Source organism: Ostrinia nubilalis, chromosome 21 (assembly GCF_963855985.1).
Source record: "Ostrinia nubilalis chromosome 21, ilOstNubi1.1, whole genome shotgun sequence".
NCBI classification, from domain to species: domain Eukaryota; kingdom Metazoa; phylum Arthropoda; class Insecta; order Lepidoptera; family Crambidae; genus Ostrinia; species Ostrinia nubilalis.
Window position 1 is genome coordinate 7,778,626 of NC_087108.1, and position 24,663 is coordinate 7,803,288.

Consider the following 24,663-nt stretch of genomic DNA (forward strand, 5'->3'; position numbering starts at 1 on the left):
ATTATCCAGCTTTCACTGGAACTTGATATTGTATTATTTCTACCGACAACTCGGTTTTCTTTGAAATTCATAACGATCGGCATTCGATAAATTTCAAATTCAATATTTCACACTTTAAATCATACTTAATTCAGTTTAACATTTCGCAAAACAACTTGCGGGTCGAATCAGTCTCCGCCATTTTCCATCCCAATTGCCCGTTTACGTGTCTGGAATACATTTGGAGAGCACTTACTTTGGTTGATCCCTCTCATTTTGGGATGTCTCTACAAATTGATGGGGAGCCGACTGATCCTGGGGCTCATTGTAAGATGGGCGACAATGAAAATTCGAATGGTGGGATAAAATTCAAATTCTCGTCGTGTTGGTCTCCATGCGGGAGCGCTAAGCGCCCGAATGTGAAAAACTTTTGTGATTGTACGTAAAAGGTATGTAAATACGTAATGCTGTGCGTGACTGAAATATATTTTTTACGTATATCGACATCGTTCATTTTATCGTTGTCGAAACTTTATAGAATCCGATATCGATATCGTCTCTTAATAGAAATTCGAAAAAACTTTATCCTTTGTAATTCGATCTGGTTTATTTACTGTGCCATCGATAAATATTCCATCTTATGTCCGTGTAATAAAGTGGTCTTTTCATCGTCATAAAATTGTAGGTATTTCTGTACATTTCTTTACTGCCTTTTTATGGCTGGTCGTAACGGAACGCAATAATGGCGATTAGATTTTTCAAGATTTTATCTGCTGTTAATCGGGAACCCGAGAAAATGCAAAGTCAGCCTACTAAAATAAATAAAAACAAAGTAATTAAAGTATTACCCACATAAATTATTTATAAACGTCTGTGATTCCTAGTGGGTAAAGTTTTGTTGAAGCTCGATATGCTTATAGTAGTAATCTTCGAGATTCATACCAATAACCGTACTGTAGCTGATGTAGTCGGCAAGTCACCAAGACAAAGCAACCGTTGTAATAAATAGTTAGTTACAGGTGAAATATGAAATATTAAATGTTTTAAAATTCACATTCTTCTGGCAATAAAACTTGAATACCATGGAAATTCTATTGCCTAGTGACAAGAACGTTAAAGTGGCAACTTCAAAAGGATATCGTATGCAGCCAATATCGAAGCCACGAGCTCGCACGTCGCTGGATGATTTAGTGACGTATTACAGTCGTTTCAGAAGCAATATCTGCTGCGGAGTGCTCTCATAAGCTTAAGGGGATGGAACGATAGCGTAGATCATTTTCATCTAAATTGGCGTGTTCTTTGCCAATAACATTCAGTAGGATAAAGGAATCGATGAATGAAGTGTACATAACTATCCATAGCCACAGAATATACTATATCTAATACAGGATTAGCTGACTTGTTTAGCTTCTATTAGAATAAAATAAGAAGTACAGGCAGGGTTTCTGCTATGATGGGTTTCTTATTAACCAGAATAGCAGGGGCTAGCATATTGGTAATTAGTAGTCATAGATGTTGAGTCTAATTGTGTCATACCTACTCCAAACAAGAGATCACTTTTTAAGCCCATATGTTTTCCCGAAGTGGTGGTAGGGCAAGCTATATTTGGGACGTGTATAAATGCCCTGGAAAGGGCCTATGTACTGAATAAACTATGTATTTCAATTCATTTCAGTCGCTAAAAGCGGGCTGATAACAACGGCCTGTATGAAATGCACAAATTATTTGAAAAAAAAAAAAAAAAAACTTTTACAACTACGTAAGACAGTGTTTAGTCTAAATCCCCATTGTACTTGTAATTTAATTCCGGCCGTTGCTATGGCGAATAATTAATTAACAATTAACACCAAGTCAATCTGCGCTCTACCTTTCGTAGTGGGCATGTCAAGCTGAACTCTAAAGGATCTTATGGTGGTTGTAATAGGTGCTATTTTGCAACGAAAATGTATAGTCTGATGTGCTCTTGCCGGATGTTTGGCCAAAAAACGTTTCCCAAATTATCACATCGCAAACAACGTTTCGCAAAGTTTCATTTGGCAAATTCTCATTTGGCAAAACAACTTATTGCAAACTTTTGATTCGCAAATGTCGTTTTTGGCATATTATTGTTAAGCAAATTATTGTTTGGCAAAGTATGCTTTGCGAAATGTTTCATTTGGCAAAAAGATTTCACGATAAACTATTTACAAAATAATTTGATTGGTGCATAGAATGGAATACAAATTAGCTTGTGGTTATTATTTTGTTTAGTGGATAGTTAATATAAAATTTATTCTAAATTAATTTTCATATTTCATTCCTTTTATCGAAATTTCCAAATGATTCATTAACAATAGAGGTGATTCTAGCGCTCGGCGGCCGCTACCGCGGCACGCTTCGCTCGCCTTCGCGCGTAAGGCCTCAGCCTCGAACTTAGCGGGGAGCGGGGCGGGAGCGGCGGCGGCGCTGGAGCGGGGCGGGCAACGCAGACCCGTTCTCGAAACAAGCGGGCAGCTCGCGTGGCGCTTTAGCGGCGAAGTGTTGTGTTTGGGGTTGTGTTGTCGAGATATTTGTTTTTATTTGCAAACGAAATGTCTGAACAACGGCGACAATTTTATTTTGATTCAAATTTATTCCTAACGCTCGATTTATTGTGGGCAAAAGAAGGAGTGCGCTGCCCGCTCGTTGCCCGCTCCCTCGCCGCTGCCCGCTCGTTGCCCGCTCCGGCGCCGCTGCCGCCGTTTATGCTCAGAATGCCAACTTCTCAAAATGCCAACCGCTCGCAAAATGACAACTTCTCAGAATGCCAACTTCTCGAAATGCCAACTTCGCGAAATGCCAACTTCTCAAAATGCCAACTTCTCAAAATGCCAACTTCTCGAAATGACAACTTCTCATAATGACAACTTACAATTATAATGAATGCAGGAGCAGTGAATGCTACCACAAATAATAAAAATCATTAAAAAGTCCATATGTTTACAATATCTCAATATCTTTATTTGTTACTATACAATCAATCAATACACTAGGGTCGTATCGCATCAATCTCTCATCTCAAATGTCGATTGAATGACATATACCTATATAATTGTTACAATCATTGTCAAAATTGGATAAACAAAAAACATAGATTGTATAGTAACAAATAAAGATATTGAGATATTGTAAATATATTATGGTCTTTTTAATAATTTTTATTATTTGTGGTAGCATTCACTCCTGCATTCATTATAATTGTAAGTTGTCATTATGAGAAGTTGTCATTTCGAGAAGTTGGCATTTTGAGAAGTTGGCATTTTGAGAAGTTGGCATTTCGCGAAGTTGGCATTTCGAGAAGTTGGCATTCTGAGAAGTTGTCATTTTGCGAGCGGTTGGCATTTTGAGAAGTTGGCATTCTGAGCATAAACGGCTGCCGCGCCGCTGTTTTCGAGAACCGGTCTATTTGATTTTACGCATAAGATCCTGCCGCTCCCGCGCCGCCGCCGCCGCCGCCCCGCTGCCCGCTAAGTTCGAGGCTGAGGCCTAAGGGTCACTGGTCTAACCTAACCTAACCTACTATTTTCTGCAATACCTACTTTCTGCAACCAATTACTATTTTCTGCAATCTCTTTGTTTTACATAAAATTCTTGTTAAAACCATGATCTGCCTTATGCTTTGATTTGTGGGTAACGGTGGGTAAGAATGTGAAGTGTCAATTTGACCAAACAAATTATTTGGGATATAATATTTGGCAAAATAAAACATTTGCTAAATAAACATTTGCCAAGTAAAATTTTGCCAAATGATAATTTGACCAAATGAATTAGTTGCGAAAAGTACAGTTGCTAAACGTTCATTTGGGTAATAAAACTTTGGCGATAAGTTGTTTGCGAAGTGAAATTTGGCGAAAAGTAATTTGGCCAAACGGAAGGATACCGCTCTTGCCAGTACCTTTTTATCGTATTTTACCCAAATCTCAGGTAGTCTTAAGCTCTAAATCCGAAATGAGATTGAATCACTTTTCCTCTTTGGTTATTTCACCCTTCTTTATCTCGGGTATTTATCATTCATTTTACTAACCCCTCGGTTGGTTCGATCAGCGGTTAAGTCGTAGTGCACGTATTGGCTATGAAGGAAATAAAATCCAAGTAACCTCCAGTTTCAAAATTGAGATGTTTGGTTTGAACCGTGCTCATTTTCTACTTATAGCCATAAAATCATACTACTTAAGTTGAAGATAAGCGCACTCAAGTCAAAAATCTCAAATTAGAAACCATGCCTAAGCATGTATCTTTGATGTGTTTACCCGACTGCGCCAGAAAGAGGGTTATTCAAATTCAAATAGTTTATACAGTAGGTACATAGGCCCTTTTCAGAGCACTTATACATACACGTCCCAAATATAGCTTGCCCTACCACCACTTCGGAAAAACATATGGGCTGGTGCTGAGAAGAAATGGCGGAAGAAACTCAGTCACCTTTGTCTGTTTTTTAACCGACTTCAAAAAAGGAGGACGTTTATATGTTCGGCTGTATGTCTTTTTTTTTGCCTTTGTCTTTGTCTGTTCACCCTGTGTTATGTTTTTATATCTAAGAAAACAAAGATATTTCCCTGTTATATAAGGAACCAGACTTATTATTCTACTTTCCCGTGTCTACGCAGCACCTGACCCATTTGTCTCGTGATATCGCAGCCTCTGATTTAAGTGAACCGTAATATTGTACCGGCAAAATATTACCCATTGTTTATTCTATCAAAAGAAAACGAATTTACACAATTACGCGGTGATTTGGGGCGTAAATTATTTCAGGTTTAGCGTTGAGTTTAACTCGTATTGTTTAGGAAAAGGAAAATAATTACAAGAATTTATCTTCGAGAATTTGGCTCCAATTGGAGAAGTGCTTAATAATAATAATAATAGTTCAACATTTACTTAATAAACTTCTTTGCAGATACCTCTGGATCCGGATAGCGTTATTCGAGAGGCAGCTGGCGAAGATCATCGAGCACTTGGTGAACAACGCCACCCGGTACTACGAGCGGGACGCCCTGGTGGCTGACCCGGAGTACGGGAGCTTGCTGAGCTCTTTGCTTGTCGGACCTTGTGCTTTGGAGTATTCCAAGGCGAAGGCCCCGGCGTGCTTCTGGACGGATCCACCAGCGGATGAACTGGTAAACTGTCATGGACTTTTTATTGATCGTTCCTTGTTTAGGCAGGGAATCTCAGGCTTTGATACATCTGGATTTCATAAAAAAATATGATTGCGTGCCTCAGTGTGTAGGTTAAACCGTTTTTCCGACCAATACATATACCCATTTACACAATATAGTAAGTGAATTAGAAGCCCATTGTCAGTTAGCTGTTGCAACCACATTATCATGCATCACTGTTACAAGCTGCGTATTAATACATATTTAAAATAACATAGTGCCTATGCATAATATGCATTAGTCATCTTATGCATCATTAACATAATGATATTATAGATACTTTAAAGTGTAGAGCTACGAGATGATGAAGAAGTCTGTATCAAAAACTGTGAAGATAGTGTCATTTTGATGAGGATAAAAAATAACTTATTTTGGTAACAGGAAAAAGGACTATCGCCTGGATAAATAGGTCGTCAGTGGTCATATTTCACAACACACTGTCTCCCTAGAGACAAATGTACCCACATGACAGAGGATATTGACCCAAGAAAAGTAGTCCGCAATAATAAACGAGTGTTTTTAGTCTCTCACTGGCGCCCTAAAATAACTTACATCTTAAGGGCTACGTGGTTCGCATGCAGGGATGAAAACATGAGGTTAATACACCTTTATTTATTGTAGGATTTCTACAACAAATTATTTTTACAACTGCTGCCTGATTTCAGTCTGGCACAAAAAGCTTTTTTAACATTGTTCATTAGTAATCCAGTTACTAATGTGTGTTGCTCATCATGTCGTTCGTCTTGTTTCGGCAATTTATTGAATTTTGGGTATTCCATAATTTATCGTAAGAGACAGTAGGTCAAATATTTAATAGACAAAAAAAACTTAATAACTCTATTTCCAGGTACAAAGACATCGCATGTCTGCCGGCACCACCACACCACCTTCTGTGAGAAGACCGATACTGAACTTCAGAAGGAGCCTGAACGCTTCCTCTGACGACAGCGGTGCGGTTAACACGGGTGAATGAGCAGAAATACTATTTGATTTATTTAAGTTCTACTAGGACCATTAGCTAGCTAGCATATTATTATAACAGCTAACGCAGTGAACTATGTCGCCACGCAACGTTACGCGACGTAAACGTGTGTAGGATGCAATATTAGGTCGCCCTTGTCACCATGTCACCGGGTAACACATTATCACTACGGGAGTGAGAAACACAGCGGAACGTTGCCAGGCGGCATATTTATTCAAATTCAAAACTTGAGATTTAGATTTCAGAAAAGGTAAAAACAAAAAGTAGAAAATATGCATGTCCACAGACTTTCTGCTTCCATCGCGTTGCTTTCCGTCACTCGTAGAAATAATTTTCCTACCTGACACGTCTTCTTCACGTTATAATATCTTAAGGACATCCAATGACTGTGTTTACTTATAATGTTAATTGTGTAATTATAGGTTCTGGAAAGACTGGTGGATCCACGGCAAAGGACTACGTGGAAAGTTTACATCAGAATTCAACAGCTACACTTTTGTATGGCAAAAATAATGTTAGAGTACAACCGGTAAGCATAAACTTAAGTCCCATTTAGAGTGTCACAGTAATGGTAAGCCATTTCGATGTAATAGAAATGCCTAAATGATTTTGAACCTTAATTCCTAAAGCAGAAGACTTTTATTGCAAATACCTTTTTAATTTCCTCTATAGAAAGACGTAGAAGAACCCATGCCAGGCTACTTGAGCCTGCACCAGACAGCAGCAGGTCTCGTCATCAAATGGACTCCTAACCAACTCATGAATGGTTACGCGGAGAGCGAAGGAATTGATAAAAGGTACCTTTTAAAACTAAAGTTTAACAGCATTTTTTATTCTGTTGTCTTATTGATGTTTTAGTAAATTAGCTGCTATGTAGAGCAAGGTAAATATGTATTGTAGTCAGTGGCGGCGTAGCATGGGTTGGCACCCGGGGCGATCACCCCCCCGTCAAGTCCTAAGGCACCCCCTGGTATCCCCAGGATTTTTGGGGTTACCTACCGATTCGAAGATTGAAAGACAATCGCACCCCCCACCCCCTTCGTATTATGACATATTTTCCATGCAGATGTGCCAGTGAGTACTAATCTGCGCGACTTGTGTCACCCCCTGATGCTTGGCACCCGGGGCGGACCGCCCCCACCGCCCCCCCCTTACGCCGCTACTGATTGTAGTCACTAGTTTTGTGTAGATTAAAGTTTACACTGGTAATATTTTATGCGTAGTTATTAAACCATGATGTTTGATTAGAAAATATTTACACAACATTTGTAGGCAATGTGTAGACTAGCTACTTTGTTGTTTGCGAGTTCTTGTTTCCAACAACACCTTTATTTATCGAGCCCCAGATCTAAAACTCAATGTCGGGTAAAGTACGAAGTTTTGTTTATCTTTTGTTGCCGATTTGTTGGAGTAGGCTTCAACGGTACTTTTATGTAGTAGATATAAAATATTCCTAAAGCTGGGTTGCACCGTAAAAAGATTATGAGACATGTAAAGGCTCCTTAGGTAGGTAAGAGAAAAACTTATTTTGTTTTTATTAATCATGATAAGGTGGTACAACTCAGCCTGAGTCTTTAGTAATCTCGTGTAGATGTATTTATTTTTTTGTTCTTTATTGCTTTTAGATACGCCACACCATTTACACCTCTTTTCCTTTATGTACAGGCTGTTTATTCCGTTGTCACTTTTACTTCAGTAAGAGCGCAAGCTTGTTGTCTATGTGTAGTATGCTCCGCTTCCACCTTGTGCATGCGTCAGCCTGCCAAAGTGCCTGTGTTCTGTGCAGCGCGACCCCGTGTACTGTCTACAGGCGACTCTGTGCCGGACCACTGTGCATCGACTGGTGAGTTGTGCTAGTTTTTCTGGAACAAGAATATCAAACATCGATTATCCTAAGTGCAATCTCTTAGTCCTGCAAAGTACCTGTGCTCTGAGCAGCTTGGTGACCCAGTGCACTGTCTACAGGCGGCTCTGATTGATGACATCCTAAATTCTCATTGTACAAGCTAAATGAAGGAGGTATGGTCAATGGTCACCTAAAGTTAGCTCATTTAATTGGATGTTTTTTGGCATGCTTTTTGACACCCCTTAGTAAATTAAGGTAAGTACATGCTTATTTAGTTTATTTGTAGAAAATTTTAAATCAATCCGTAGAAGATGTAAATTAAATCTATTTTGAAATCTGTGGCAAACCCGCTCACCTAACCTTAATGGAAAGAAAGAACAAGTTAACGTATTTTAGAAAAGTATTTTGGTGCTGAATCACAACCTGTACCTACCATGTTCTGTTAGCCTTTACCCATGTGACAATAAATAACTTGAATTTGAACCTAAGCACTATTACATCTTATATCATTGTTGTGCTTAGGTTCAAATTGAACATTGAACAGAAATGTGCTGAGGATTTTATATAACCTACCCATTTACTGCATTAATTCCTTCATAAAATAAGTAAACTGTGTCTTCAGCGTGTACTGGGCGATGTCGCTGCAAGTATGCGTGTGGGAGGTGGTGTACGTGCACGTGCACCGCTCGCAGGCCAGCGACGCGCTCATCCTCGTCGGCCAGGACGGCGTGCAGCGCCCGCCCATCCACTTCCCTAAAGGTAATGTTCATCGTTCGTTCGGCTCAGCCAAATGACATCCACTGCTGGACAAAGGCTTTGTGGCGACATCTACTATACGCCACTACAAACTAGTGTACCAACAGATGGCGCTGTTACGACTCCACTATGGCACACACCACCGCGCGTACAATCCTGCATCGCGGTGTCAGAGTTTTCTACCCTGCTAAGTATTGTATAAAGACAAACCAAGATGGTGACAATTGGACCTTGGTCCCCGAGCACAACACCCGTTTGGAAGGAAGCACTAACACCTTAGCTTCCATATAGTGGATGAACGAACATCAAATCCCACAGCTTCAAGGATTTCCACAATAACCGATCCTGGTGCTGCCCGCATCCAGGTGCTTCCCGCGACTTATTTCCGTCACGCTATAACAAGTTGCATTATTGGGACCACAAAACCAATAATCTTGCCTCTTTACATTTTTCTTGGAACTATAAAGGTGAAAAATAAATACACCATGTGCATTGTGCAAGACCGTAATAATAAGCATTGAAATATGAGTATGACATCTTGATTTATTTCTCGTATTTTCAGGGGGACATCTGCTATCATTTCTAAGTAATTTAGAAACTGGTTTGTTACCGCACGGACAACTCGACCCACCGTTATGGTCTCAAAGAGGGACTGGAAAGGTAAAATAATTTTGCATGTCCTTTACATGAAGTATTTATTATTTCAAGCCACATTTAACGCTACTTTATGATTTTCCAGGTCTTCGGACGAGGCAAAATCCGTAGACGTCCTCTGCCTAGCCTCTGTGAGAGCGGAGAGACAGAAGAGGCTGAGTGGGAAGAAGCCGCTGGCGACTATGTATTTCGAATCGTCAACAATGCCATTACAGATAGAGAAGGTAAGTATTTACAATAACTGCTTTACTTTCAGGAAACTACCCACCATGTAGCCATCAGAACTTCTTGAATGTTTTTCTTTTAACAGCAATGCGACATTCCCTCCTCGAGCGAGCAGTGTCGTCACCCCCGCGGACTCCTCGTCGACCACTTGCTTCAACCTCCACAACATCATCAGATTCATCTACAATGTCAGTGGACTGTCCTCCTCCAATCGGTCACAATGGAGTACCACCACAGGTTGTGCCACCACCACAGCCAATGGAACAGGTAAATTCATAGAAGTAATCCTTCTTAACTTATACGTTATTTTTTAAATCACACGTTGGGCGCCACTTCTAAAACTTGGCGCCCAACGCGGTGTTTCATAAAAAATAAACTTTTTTATTTTTCTGTCTATTTATAATGTTACAACTCATTTATTTAGCCTGCATCAATCGAGCTAGTGTGCAGTACGATGCGCCGCCAGATAATATCGCGAGCGTTTTATGGATGGCTCGCCTACTGCCGACACTTGTCCACTGTTAGGACGCATCTCAGTGGACTTGTTCATCCGAATATAGTTCCTATAGGTAAGTCAAAAAAGGTGTCTATTTCTTATCTGTCTTTGGTTGCTCCCATATAAAACCTATGAACTGATATAGTTTTAGAAGTCACAATTATCCCATTATTATTGCTAATTTCAGAGGGCACAGAGACAGGCCTAACAGAAGAACTATGGAAGTCCATGACAGATGAAAGAGGAGCGGTTACTGACAAAGACGAAGTTTACCGACTGGTCTACTATAAGGGTGTGCAGCACGAGATCAGGCGGGAAGTGTGGCCTTATCTCCTCGGCTACTACGAGTGAGTAGAAGTTTTTGTTTTATGATTTGGACTAAATTAACGATGGTGTCTGATATTAAAAGCTGCCATAGGCTTATGGAATGGTTTGGGGGAGTGAATTGGAGAAACAGCTACTGCTTTAATTTCGTTTATTGTAAGTAGGTATACCCAGCAAAAAAATTAAATAAAATAAAAAATAAAAATGTGCAAAAAAGAATGTATGCTTGGACGCAGAAAGTATGATAAAGAATGGGCTGAGAATTGGGATTTCAAAATTTTGACTTTTCAGATTTGGGTCAACAGCAGAAGAGAGAATAGAACAAGACGTAGCATGCCGACGGCAGTATGAGACGACGATGTCCGAGTGGTTGTGTGTCGAGGCGATAGTCAGGCAGCGCGACCGCGAGGCCACTGCTGCCTCGATAGCCAGGCTCACTGAGGCTTCGGGGAAGCCGAAACCGGTGGACACCTCAGAACCTTGCGAAGTCAGTACCCCACCGTAACAACGAATACTTAGACTGGGTTGCACCATCTTACTTTAGCATTAACAAACGTCAAATGTCTGTAAAACTCCATACAAAAAATACTGGTTATGGTTACAGTCCCGACTGAAATAAGGTGGTGCAACTTAGTCTTATTTGTCTTTCTATTTACCTCTTGTGTCCTACTGCTTTCTCTGTTTATTTCTTGCCTTAGGTTGAAAGACCAATTTTCACGTGTTTGAATTTTGCAGGTGTTTGAAGACGACTGCAGCGTCATATCAGATAATCCACCAATCGTCTCGCCCGAACCAAGTGAAACTGACCAAAAGAGGCCTGACGTCAAACCAGTCCTTTCACGAGCCCCGAGCATAGACGAAGTGGATAATATCGAGATGGACTCAGAAAAAGAGAAGGATGATACAAAAGTTAACGGAGAGACTGAGACGGGTGATAGTAGGGATATAGATTTAGACAGTCTGAAAGACTTAGACGACGACGAAGAAGTACATATTAAGAGTGTTGTAGAAAATCCTGATATGAGAAGAGAAAGCATTGCGGAGATAAAGAGATTAGCGGAAGGTATAGTTCAGAAAGGCGATGGAAGGGGACTTTTATGTAGTGTGGATAGTGCGAATATGAACCTAAACGGCAGTGATTTAAGGTCATCGATAGATGAAGCCCAGCCACAGCAAAGTCCAGTCCAGCAGCATACGAGTGTGATTATAACAAATCCATCAGTAGATTTGGCTGCTTCGGGATCTCCTGCGTCTGGTGGCACTACAGGTAAGAATGATAAACATAACAACAAAAGGATCAGAACTATCATCCAAAATTTGTATGGAAAATTCGGAAAACTGCTGATTATGTTATGGTAAAATTTTAAAGCAACTGTAATTTCTAGTCTGAAAGTTTTCATAGTTATAATTGCCCTGATAGCGAAGGAGAGCAGACTTAATCAGTAGGTCACCTTTTCATTTGCAAAATCGGGGCTTGGCAATAATCTAATCGACTAAGGTACTCCTAACACAAAAGGAAGTCCCTACATTAATATGACTATTGGTGTGATGAGAGCCACATATTGTTTATAGCCTAGCGTGTCATTGCTCATTTTCAGCTAACGTGAGCCCAGCTCGCAGTCCCCTTGGTGTAGTCCGAGAAGAGTCCCATTCAGCGGGTGCTTCGTTCGATACCTTGGAACCGGCGGGCGACCAAAGGCCTGAAGCGAGGTCCAACTGCGTGTCCCCTGCTAGCTCTAATGGTGGCGTTTATTCGGTAAGAATTTTCAGATGAAGATCCCAAATGATGTTCCCAAATTATGATTTATAGAAGACTGGTTTACACGAGTAGACCAGACTTCTGGACTACCATAGCTGGGTATTCACAATACTTACGTCATAATAATCTTTATTTGATTGTAGAATGAGCTGGTGGAGAGTTTCGCGTTGAATTTGCACCGCATAGAAAAAGATGTGCAGCGCTGTGATAGGAACTACCCGTTCTTCACCGATGAGAACCTTGACAAGCTCAGGAATATTATGTGCACGTAAGTAGAAATTGAAAACATTTGAAGAAAAAATTTATGAATGGTCTGTTTTCTCTGAGAGAGGACTTTTTTATGCATAAAAATACAGGTATTTGACCACAATCGCACCTGGTGTTAAGTGGGATGTAGTTTAGGATGGTACATATCTGCCCTGTAAGTGCCTATTCCTTCTCGCCTTGAAAAGGGCCGGATTGTAGTCTTCGGGAAAGACAGCAACAAGCAGCGAATTCCAGTCCCTAGCTGTTCGCATTATAAAAGATAATAGTAAATACATAACTCGTTTTTAAAGATGACTAAGTTTCTTCCTTCACTTCTTCTCAGCATCAGCTGATAATTTTGTCCCAAAGTTGTGGTGGGTGTTAGGTGCCTTGGTAAAGATCTACACACTCATACAGAATTAGATTTGAACTAAATTCAGCAGTCTGAGGTGCTCTTAAATCTCATTACTTTCTTCAGATACGTATGGGAGCACCTGGACATGGGCTACATGCAGGGCATGTGCGACCTGGCGGCGCCGCTGCTGGTGACGATGCGCGAGGAGGCCGCGGCGCACGCGCTGTTTGCGCGCCTCATGGACCGCGCGCGGGACAACTTCCCCTCGGGGCAGGCCATGGACGCGCACTTCGCGGATATGAGGTGAGAAGGAGCACTAGACACATAGTGCGCAGAACTGACGGCCGATGGGACAACAAGATTCTGGAGTGGAGGCCACGTAGGCATCGAAAAACGCAGCATGGGATATCCACCTACAAGGAAGACCGAAGACTTCATAAAGGTAGCAGGAAGGGCGCTGGGTGCAGATGAGAAGGATCACTAGACACATGGGCAGGGTACATAGTACGCAGAAGTGACGGCCGATGGGACAGCAAGATTCTGGAGTGGAGGCCACGGACCGAAAAACGCAGCGTGGGACGTCCACCCACCCACAAGGAGTATCGAGAACTTCATCAAGGTAACCGGAAGACGCTGGATGCTGGTCTTTACCAACCTGGCGATATGGAAAGCTGTGGCTGATGATGATGGGAGCACTGGAAAAGTTACATTGTTTCGCCTAACATCCTGTACTATTTTTTTACATTGTCGTTATCAATTTGTTATTTGAAGAGTTATCATTGTAAATGTCTTTGGTTCAATCCATTTATTTTCCCTCCAGGTCGCTGATCCAGATCCTCGACTGTGAGCTATATGAGCTCATGCATGCCCACGGCGACTACACCCACTTCTACTTCTGCTACCGCTGGTTCCTGCTGGATTTCAAGCGGGAACTGCTTTACCAGGACGTAAGTTATCTTTGAGTAATGCTCTCGTTTTAAGTTTTCAACCTATGTCGTCCACTACTTCACAAAGGTCTCGCCCATGGATTTCCAGAACGACCAGTCTGCCCACATCCAGGTTTTACCAGCAACCTTCACCAGATCGTCGATCCACCGAATCCCACGTTTTTCGGTCCGTGTTTGCCACTCGAGAACTATTGTGGTACTAATATAGTGGTTACCTTGTTTTTCCAACGGATTTCTGGAAACTCTGAGCATAGTTACGCTCCATCGCCTTTTGGGTGACCTTGAGCCTACTTATAAGGTTTATAGTAAGGGATCACGTCTCCGTTCCAAGTTATCACTGGCAACACATTTCATACTGGTGAGAGATACAGAAAATTGTAGTGAAATATCACAATTTTTTTTGCAGGTGTTTGCAGCATGGGAGCTGATATGGGCGGCGAGGCACGTGGCGTCGGAACACATGGTGCTGTTCATAGCACTGGCCTTGCTGGAGACGTATCGTGACGTCATACTGGCCAACACCATGGACTTCACTGACATTATCAAATTTTTCAATGGTAAGTTGCAAGTGACAGATGTACAGGTGCAGGCGACAACGGGACTATTCCGACTCTCGTTCTCTGTGCAGGACGACTACAAATCGGCGAGCGGAACCCTAAAAATATCAAAAGAAACCGCAGTAAATACGTATACGCAACTATAGCTATAGATATGTAATAAATCATCGGCACTCGGCAAGTACCAAAAAAGACAGAGACAGCGCGAGCGCGCAAAGGACAGCGATAGCACGCGCGCCCGCAATAACCGCCCTTAGCGCATACGCAATAAGGCTCATATCCGGACGCCTTATAATTTGTTTACGACTCCCGCGAGTTCGAGTAAGTACTTGCGTATTCCCGAATACGGGCGGACCGCGTATTATCACAGAATACATAATAGTAGCAACAGAAATTGCACTCCCTTGATCAGGATCAGATGCCGACATTTTAACGGTAATAATAATAATGCAAAATTTCCAACGAACCTGGTGCATTCGAAATCGCACCTTACTACTACGCTCACAAGAGCGCAATTTTTTTGTGATCAGAATTGATCTACCTCGCAGCTCAAGCGTCAGGGTTGTTTAAGTAAAGTAAAATAAATAAAAACTTAATTTTGAGAAGCAATTATTGTATTTACGATTAGTAAACGTTAATCTAGTGGTGTTTGTATTTCGTACCATCTCCAAAGTACCTATTAATAAACTTCAGTGTTGCGATAATTCGAAATTGGACAAACAGTTTTAAAAGGTGTAGTGTCGGAAAATAGACACGGTGAAGTAAAGTTAATGTTTTATTAGCTAAAATAATGTTTTTGCTATAGCTTTTTGCCATAAGTATTTCAAATTTATTTAAAAAAAAAATGCTGTTATTTTTAATTATTTAAATTACTACAGTTAATTATTATTTTTAAATATTACGATTTTCCATTATAAAGACGAATAACAGTGCTGTTGGAACAATAAACCTTGATTGCGACGATGATCGACTGAGCGAGTATAGGTACGCGTGTGTACACAGGCGCGTGGCAGCCATGACTGATTTGCAACTTGAAGTTGTCGCGCGCTGTAGCACAGAATAAGTAATAGTACAGGTACAGAAGGATTACTCCGCAAGACGATTTAAATAAATGCAAGTCTTGCTACGACGCGATACAGTGGAATTCAGCTCGCACAGCACTACGTACCTACAATTTTATTCACCTACAAGTTTTGTCTCTTTCTATCGCGTGCCTCTGAACTCTTCTTACGCTGTTAGGGTTGCTGTCTAGTGAAAAAATAATTAATCTACTTATTTGTAATGAGGTACGTATGTAGGTAAGTAAGTATTACTGTTATTTTACCTTTGTAAAAATAACATTTCAAATATACCTAATTAGGATTAAAAAAACTTGTTTTATTACAATGTCTTCATTCATACCTATTTTAACATAAGACAGATAAATTAAACATAGTATTACAGAAAAAAGAAGAATCCTATACTATCCTAAGAATTTTATTATTGACTAGCGGCCGCCCGCGACTTCGTACGCGTGGATCCCATTTTACCCCGTTCGTCTATCTTACGCGGTTTAGATTTTTTCATACAAATGTTTTTTCCCGCTAACTCCCGTTCCCGTTGGAATTTCGCAATATCCTGTTGTAACTAAGCTTTAAGTTTACTAAGAGACCTTCATGCCAAATTTCAAGCGTCTAACTTAAGCGGTTTAGATTTTTCATACAAAAGGATTTTCCCGGTAATTCCTGTTCCTGTGGGAATTTCGGGAATTCTTTTCTTAGTGCACCTCTACGGTACCTAAGCTACGTCCCTTATAAATTTCAAGTGCCTACGTTTAGCCGTTTAGGCTGTGCGTGGGTATGTCAGTGAGTCAGTCATACAAAAGGAATTTCCCGCTAATTCCAGTTCCCGTGGGAATTTTGCAATATCCTGTTGTAACTAAGCTTTAAGTTTAGTAAGGTACCTGCATGCCAAAGGACATTGTCAGAAACCGCCTAAAAAACCGCCCAAAAACATTAACCCATCATAATTATTTTCTATTTTTTTTAATACATTAAGCACCCTTTCGTTCTAATGGACACTTAAGCATCGAAAAATTAAATAAATAAGTCTTTTAACGTTTATTCTATAATACTATTACAACTTCCGGACGTTTTGGTGCGTGGCATGGTCTAAAACCTATCAAGTTCCATAATTTTTGCCGATAAAATCTGTACGAGGCATTACCGTACTTTATTGCTGGGAGTCCATGTATAGTGATGTTCCTGCGGCCATCATAGACAATAAAATATCGATTTTGAAAATAAAATAAATCGTTAAACTGCTTTGAAGACTAGATTTGCGTTAAAAGCTAAAAAGATATTGACACTATTACAAGAAGCTATCTAAAGTGTCCAACTGGTCGAAGGTCGTAAATAAAATAAAAATAATTAGGACCATAAACTGATATTCATGGTATCATAACTGTAAAAGTGTCAGAATCCGATGTTGAATCCAATGCCAGTTGAAGTGTGAGGAACATATATCAACCTAGTATAGTTGCCAGTCTCTCATAATCTATGCCAATGAGGGTTTTCGCGATTGAAAAATCCGCCAGATGGCAATACGTAGACGTGAGGTCCAAATAGCACATTAATAATAGACCAAATGAACTTTTATAGATTGTGAAAGAGAAGATAAAGATTTTATTATTTTATTAAAATCTTGCCACGAAGTAGTTTTTCAGTAGAAACCAGGATTGGATAATCGCTACAGGCAAGTATCAGAACATTTTATAAATATTTTTAATCGATTATATCCTTGTGAATCGTTTTAATAAATTGTCATTTTACTTTTTCAATTAAAACTTTTTCAATCCCTAGTCTTGTCAAACTGTCATAATGTCAACAAATTATAAATGTCACGTCAGTTGACTCAATTTCAGTCTTCTGTGCGTTTATTGTATTTTTATTTCAATGAAATAGTGCTAAAGGGTTAGTACTAAAAGTGAAAGCCTTTTTTCAGAAAGAAAACCAATGTGGTGCCCTTATTATTCATACTGTTTGAAAGTTACAAGTCAGTGATACAGAGTTGCCGACATTATAACTCCGTAGTGATACCATACCAAAGAAGAAGTTTTCCTAAACACACACACTTGTGTTATTTTTATATGTGATCAAATAAAAAGGATTAATTCTACTGCTCAAATGGAATAACTTATCCCAAGAGACCGAATATAAAAAAAAACCTCTCCATAGAAATTATCACCATCACGAGGATGTGAATTTTTTTGAGAATTTGATATTGGTCCTGTAAGAAAAGTAGTTGTATTTCAGTAGTAGAATCAACCCTTCTTGTTTCATCAGCAAGAGTAACTATAAAAACGCCCTGTAGGTAGGTATTATTAAGCTGAAGAGTTTGTTTAGTGTCAAAGACTGTCACACAGTGTAACTTAAATTGGCATTTATTATGATAATGAACATAAAAACTTAAATAAATATTTATGTTAATATTTTTTGTATTTATTTATTTTCCCAAAGCTTCACAGTGACAGCTGAAACAGCAATACTGTTGTAAAACTAAACTTGGAACAAACTGTTACAAATATTTTACAAATTAAAATAAAACCGCATGTTGCTTTACTTTCTCGTATAGGTAATAAATGTAATTAATGGCTAGATTATTAATGTTACTTTGTTACCCTCAATAGTGAGGAGATCTTATAAAATGGTAACCCTGATTTTCATTGTCATTCAAGTGCTCTTTCTTCGCATAGGCTTCTGTGATTTGGCCAAGGGCCACACACATTGCGATAACATTATGCGACATTGATTTGACAGCAGCGGAGTGAAGTCTTGCGACTATGCAAAATGATACCCTGTAATCGTAGCGCATATAGACATAGACGGGGCGGGGCACATAGCTCGTAGAGCTGATGGCCGCTGGGGCAGGAAAGTTCTTGAGTGGCGACCACGAGCCGAAAGACGTAGCGTGGGCAGGCCTCCCACTAGGTGGACCGACGATCTGGTGAAGGTCGCGGGAGGTGCTTGTATGCGAGCGGTGCAGGATCGGTCTTCGTGGAAATCCTTGGGGGAGGCCTTTGTCCAGCAGTGGACGTCTTTTCGGCTGAAACGAACGAACGAACGATACGTATTACCACTATTTACCAGACATTACTATTTATTGCATACTCGCCGGATTACACGTAGGAGCACGCGCGTTACAGCTTCGGCCTTGCATTATTATAAGATCTTGTTCCGCCCTTTTACGAACTTCCTCCGTGAGGATATCCCCGCCGAATTCTATGATGAACCTATCAAAAGTCATATTCTGCAATGTCAACCCACCACAAGGTGGACCGACGACCTGATAAAGGTAGCGGGAAGGCGCTGGATGCAGGCCGCTACCAACCGTGCGATGTGGAAGTCATTGGGGGAGGCCTATGTTCAGTAGTGGACGTCCTGTGGCTGAAATGATGATGATGATGATGAAATGAATGAAAATGACAAATCTTCGAACGTGTATAATACCGTGCCAAAGTAATCATATAATTTTGGCACCTTAATAACTATTGCCGTTTTTGTTGTAAAGATCATGCAGCGCTACTTGCGGATATTATTGGAAAGAAAACTATGTGGGCTCTAAATCTGAAGCCGCTTTAACGAACACGAAGTGCTCATACAATGCGGCGTATTTTCTTCCAGTCTTTAGTCAGGACTTTAGTCGAATTAAAACCCCGGTTGAACGTGATATAGCCGCACTAGAATACGATGCTTTTTTGCATAATCGCAAGACTTCGTTCCAGTGTCGACCGAATGTTATCACGATGTATGTGGCCCAGGGGTTACCGTAGCCGCTAAGGTTTGAAACTTCTTGCTTAAAATATTGTAGTCTTTGGCATAGACTACGACGGTAGTCATGGAGATAGGAGTTTGTTATCTCGTGTCAGATGTAAATGGTGAAAAGAAAACTCATGATTCGTGTTATTTTTATGCAATATGTAGGTATTTTATAAAAGTGGAACCCCGAGTGATCTCCAAAACCCATTCTATTATTATATACGATTCGGCTTCGATATCTATAATACAATAGGAGTTTATTTCATGTGTCAGATGACAAGGGTGGAAACAACCTACGATTCATGTTGTTTATTTACGTGCAATATGTGGGCATATTATAAAAGTGGAATGCCGAGTTGTATTTCTAAAACTTGTTCTATTATTTTATACTATTTGGCTGCGACTCGGCGTGACGACAATACAAAACATTTTTCGCGAATCGGTGTTCATACATTCACACAATACATTAGACGCCATGTTGTCATAAACGACATATTATAAAATCGCTGTGATTTAATATTCTTAATCATTAATTTTATGGCAAGTGTCCATCAGGAATCATTGTTCTTACACACAGAATCGTATTATTTCGCTTTCGGGTAGTAATATGTCAAAATTGTTGGTTCTTAGGCGAACAATGTATGGAGAACGAACATTGTCCTTTTAAGCGTCTAACTTACGCGGTTTAGATATTTTCATACAAATGTTTTTTCTCGCTAATTCCCGTTCCCGTGAGAATTTTGCAATATCCTGTTGTAACTAAGCTTTAAGTTTACTAAGGTACCTGCTTGCCAAATTTCAAGCGTCTAACTTAAGCGGTTTAGATTTTTCATACAAAAGGATTTTCCCGCTAATGCCCGTTCCCGTGGGAATTCCTAAGTATCCTATAACCTGCCCAGGAGTATGAAGAATAATTGTACCAAGTTTCGTTAAAATCCGTCGAGTAGTTTTTGTTTCTATAAGGAACATACAGACAGACAGACAGACAGACAGACAGACAGACAAAAATTTTACTGATTGCATTTTTGGCATCAGTATCGATCACTAATCACCCCCTGATAGTTATTTTGAAAATATATTTCATGTACAGAATTGACCTCTCTACAGATTTATTATAAGTATAGATTACCTACATGGCCAACATACCTTTCAGCATCTTTGGGAAGCGAAAAAAAAGATAAATCCGGTAGATTTCTTTTCGAATTTAAACACCCGAACGCCGCACAATATTTCTTTCTCTTTATGTCCATTTTTAAATAATACTTCGATCATAGAATTAGGTACTACAACTCACGCCAGCGTCCTGACGGGCGCGCGCGTGACACTCGACTGATATAATACCCGCCGGCGGGGCGCTTCGCTGTAGGTAATTATCGGATGTACCGCGCGGAGTGAGCCAGGCCTGGCTGTAGGTAATTATCTCGGCCGGCATAGGCGAGTGACGGAGGCCTGGTATTATTCTAGAATATAGGCGGGGTTTAGTGAAATATAAGCAGGCTGCCGGGCCGCACCAAGCATAGTCTTCTACAAGCAACCGAAGTGAATAGTCTCAAGACACAGTAACGTCTTATTTCGTTGTGATACAGGCTATTTTGCAACAAAAATTTGTAGTCTGATGTGCTATCGAATGTACATTAAAATAGACTGTTGTTTCAGAGATGGCAGAGCGGCACGACGCTTCCGCGGTACTGGCTTTAGCGAGGGACCTTGTTCTGCAAGTTCAGACTCTAATTGAGAACAAATAAGGTTCGGAATAGGTAATGCAATATGATCTAGATGTATGCTAACTAGGCCACCGGTAATTGCATGACTATACAATGTCACTGTCGCAATGAATCCAATGATATGGTATAAATCAATATCATGACGCATACGAGATAGATACTTATTTAATAGTACACAGAAGGTTAAGAGAATACAGAAATATTTTAACACTATCCAACATCACCCTGTATTATTAAAAATCACTCCTGTAAAAACTGTCTAAAATATTTTTTAGAAACGATGGCATCAATCATGACATGTTTACCCTATATTAGGAAAGTATCATAGAGTCAAAGGAACACCACCAAAACAAGTAAATAATATGTGTAAATATTTTTGTAACAATTGAATGCGACGCGCTTCTTAATAGGGTCATGTCGCCTATTCGCGCCCTACCGACGGATCTCTATTAGATTTAAAACCCTATCCTGCAAATCCTACCAACAATTTTCCATTACTGTCTGGTGTCGAACTAACGACAACGTGTTGTATGACCACGGATGACGGCACATCAAGCTTAACAGTATGGAATCTTGAGAATGTAGTTGTAATAAGTGCGATTTTTAAATAAAAATTTATAGTCCGATTGTGCTGGCGAGTGCAAACTTTTACAAATATATAAAAATGTTAATTTCTTTATTTATTATACGAATATTAATTAGTTAGGTAAATCTTGAATTTAATACAAATATCTATAAAAAGACTAAATGTTATATTTATTATTGTATACTTACGGAAAGTATATTTATTTCAATGTGCGTTCATATTATTATCGTGTGCTGATTGTACAATGTAGGTTATTGATTATTGTATTTAAAAAAAATATATATTATTATTATCAATATGTTATAACTATAAGTACATAACACCTTAATGATTTATTTACAAACATTATTTATCAAATTAAATAATTATAATATTATACCTACCCATTTATATTAAAATATTTTCATAAATATTTAAAAATTACTCCTATAAGAAAAATTTAAAAAACTATTTTTTTTACTGTATTGGAATTTACCTCCATTCCTAAAAGTTTAAGTTTCTTTATTATTGAGATTTATAATTTCAAATGATAAATACGAAGCATTTATTATGTCGTTACTTTCACGTTGTAATGTTTTAAAACTAATACTTGAGGTACATTTATTTTTTATTCACAAATAATGAATAAATAAAATAATGATTAAAATCATATGAAATAAACTTTTTGATAACATATCTTGATAAAATACAGGTGTTGATGTATTACGATTTCTGACTTACAAAATAAAATATTAAAAACATATTTTATGAATTATGCTTCATTATCATCATAGCTGTATACAGGGTGAAATGAAAAATCTGCATATGAAAAGATTAGACTTTTAGAGTTTTTATTGTGTAATTGGAAAATGTATTAGATTACTTTATATTCGTTACGTTATGTGATTCAAATCCTTATTTGAAAAATTGGTATACCAATCATCATACATAAATTAAATTAGTTATACAACCATTAGCGACCCAAAAAGCATTTTTTTATTTTTTAGTTTATATGTTTTGTAAAATTATTATGATCACCTATATACAGGATGTTTCTTGTAAGGTGTCAAGCCGAAGGCAGGTGATAGGTGAGGACTAAACCTATCGATTTCACCCCTATGTATGTTCTACGATTTTTCGTAGTTTAGAAGTTATCGTTAATTTTGTGATTTTTTCAAATTTTATGACCTAGTAAGCTTAAATTTTTTTATCTTTTTTTTGGGTTGACTTTTCTCAAATTTCTTTTTTTTGACAGATTCCCTATTAATTGCAGATGTTTGAAAAAAATAATCACCTTCCTATCTTTGATGCAAGATAAAAATTTTTTGCTAGAAACAAAAAATATGCTTTTAGCAGAACATTCTAAAATTTTCAACTTAAGAGTTTGAGAGAAAAAAAGAATTTCCATAGGTCCAAAATAATTTTAAAAACTGCGCAGTTTTCTGAACTTTCATAATAACACAAAAAAACATGTACTTAATAGGCCATTATTTTCTGTAATCGCTCCACTAAAGTGGCAAGTCGGAGATTCCGTTACATGTTTTTGACTTTCTTAGGACTAACTAATGTTTGCAATCCCCGTAAGTTTACGTTTCGTAGGACACATTTAGAGACAATAACTGAACAGAACATTTTTTTATCCACAACGAGGAAGCTCTTGCCCTTCATCTGTCCTGATGGAAACTGATGGATGATCAGCGAGCATCACCCGGAAATCTAAACCACAGAGGAATTGGCCGTCCTAAATAGGTGGTCTTACCACTAGACCACAGTGGTGATTGTTACTTTACGATTAAATTTGATATACCTATTAGAGTGTGAGAGAAAGGGAAAGTGTGTGTGTGTGTGTGTGTGTGTGTGTGTGTGTGTGTGTGCGTGTGTGTGTAAGGGAAAAAGGGTGTAATGATTTAATTTAATTAAAGTAAATGTTCAAAATGTCTGCCGTTGACCTGAATGCACATTCGACAACGACGAAAAAAAATTCTTCGTAACTAAAGCTTCTTCTTGCATTCTAATGTGGTTTTGTGCTTCAGTCAGTTTTGTCCGCAGTTCATCAATATTTTCATTCCCTGTTGTACCAGATGAAGGGCAACAGCTTCCTCGTTGTGGATAAAAAAATGTTCTGTTCAGTTATTGTCTCTAAATGTGTTCTACGTAACGTAAACTTAGGAGATTGCAAACATTAGTTAGTCCTAAGAAAGTCAAAAACATGTAACGGAATCTCCGAATTACCACTTTAGTGGAGCGATTACAGAAAATAATGGCCTATTAAGTACATGTTTTTTTGTGTTATTATGAAAGTTCAGAAAACTGCGCAGTTTTTAAAATTATTTTGGACCTATGGAAGTTTTTTTTTTTCAAACTTTTAAGTTGAAAATTTTAGAATGTTCTGCTATAAGCATTTTTTTTATGTTTCTAGCAAAAATTTTGTATCTTGCATCAAAGATAGGAAGGTGATTATTTTTTTCAAACATCTGCAATTAATAGGGAATCTGTCAAAAAAAAGAAATCTGAGAAAAGTCAACCCAAAAAAAAGATAAAAAAAATTAAAGCCTACTAGGTCATAAAATTTAAAAAAATCACAAAATTAACGATAACTTCTAAACTACGAAAAATCGTAGAACATACATGGGGGTGAAATCGATAGGTTTAGTCCTCACCTATCACCTGCCTTCGGCTTGACACCTTACAAGAAACACCCTGTATATCTTAAACCTATCTTCCTCCCGTGCCTTGTCCTAAAGTGAAGTTTCATTTACTTTACACTTAAGTAAAAGCGTAATATTCCCTGTTGACCTGCATGACGTTAGAAAATTTTAAATTATTGTAGGTGCTTATCATATTAATATAGCAAAATATATTTTACATACGTCTTTGCCAAAAGTGATTGAAATTTTATTAAAAAGAATGGTAAAGTTTATAAAATAAAATTATGATATAGCATGTTGTAATGTAGATTCATGTTTAAATTTTAAATTGTAGATAAATGATAGACTTGGCCGAGTACCTTTCAGTTGTGAACTAAAACAGTTTAGCTTTCGAAACAAGGTTTTATATCCACTTTTGGAAAAATATATCAACCTTTCCCATCCCCGCCACGGTGCGATGTATTAAAATGACCAGTAACCCTGTATGAGACGGTATTTCTATTGATAACATTGATGTAAAAACTACAATTTTATAGTAAAATCTATACAATGCACTTAATTCTATGAAATTCGTTTATTCATTCTCTTAATTTATATTTTAATTTAATTATCTACCTACTTTTACTACCG

General features: G+C 38.7%; 2 protein-coding genes and 1 long non-coding RNA gene across 3 annotated transcripts in view; all 3 read left to right on the forward strand.

The window, feature by feature from the left end:
• Window positions 1-8,775, forward strand: part of LOC135082458 (small G protein signaling modulator 2-like) — a 33,457-nt gene extending 24,682 nt beyond the window's left edge. The window contains exons 3-8 of the mRNA XM_063977254.1: window positions 4,895-5,114; window positions 6,001-6,118; window positions 6,558-6,664; window positions 6,808-6,932; window positions 7,922-7,978; window positions 8,604-8,775. Coding sequence (XP_063833324.1) covers window positions 4,895-5,114; window positions 6,001-6,118; window positions 6,558-6,664; window positions 6,808-6,932; window positions 7,922-7,978; window positions 8,604-8,775 — 799 coding nt within the window. The remainder of the gene's footprint in view (window positions 1-4,894; window positions 5,115-6,000; window positions 6,119-6,557; window positions 6,665-6,807; window positions 6,933-7,921; window positions 7,979-8,603) is intronic.
• A 532-nt stretch (window positions 8,776-9,307) lies between these two features.
• On the forward strand, window positions 9,308-9,877 carry LOC135082273 (uncharacterized). Its single transcript, XR_010259381.1, has 3 exons — window positions 9,308-9,397; window positions 9,477-9,615; window positions 9,702-9,877. It is a non-coding gene; the product is annotated as an uncharacterized LOC135082273 (long non-coding RNA).
• Window positions 9,878-10,055: 178 nt separating this feature from the next.
• Window positions 10,056-21,404, forward strand: LOC135082459 (small G protein signaling modulator 1-like). The gene is made up of 10 exons (XM_063977255.1): window positions 10,056-10,185; window positions 10,300-10,459; window positions 10,728-10,923; window positions 11,172-11,703; window positions 12,035-12,192; window positions 12,339-12,463; window positions 12,920-13,099; window positions 13,617-13,743; window positions 14,150-14,300; window positions 20,753-21,404. Exons 1-10 carry the CDS (start codon window positions 10,071-10,073, stop codon window positions 20,839-20,841), a joined length of 1,833 nt encoding a protein of 610 aa, XP_063833325.1. The 5' UTR covers window positions 10,056-10,070; the 3' UTR covers window positions 20,842-21,404.
• Window positions 21,405-24,663: the final 3,259 nt, after the last annotated feature.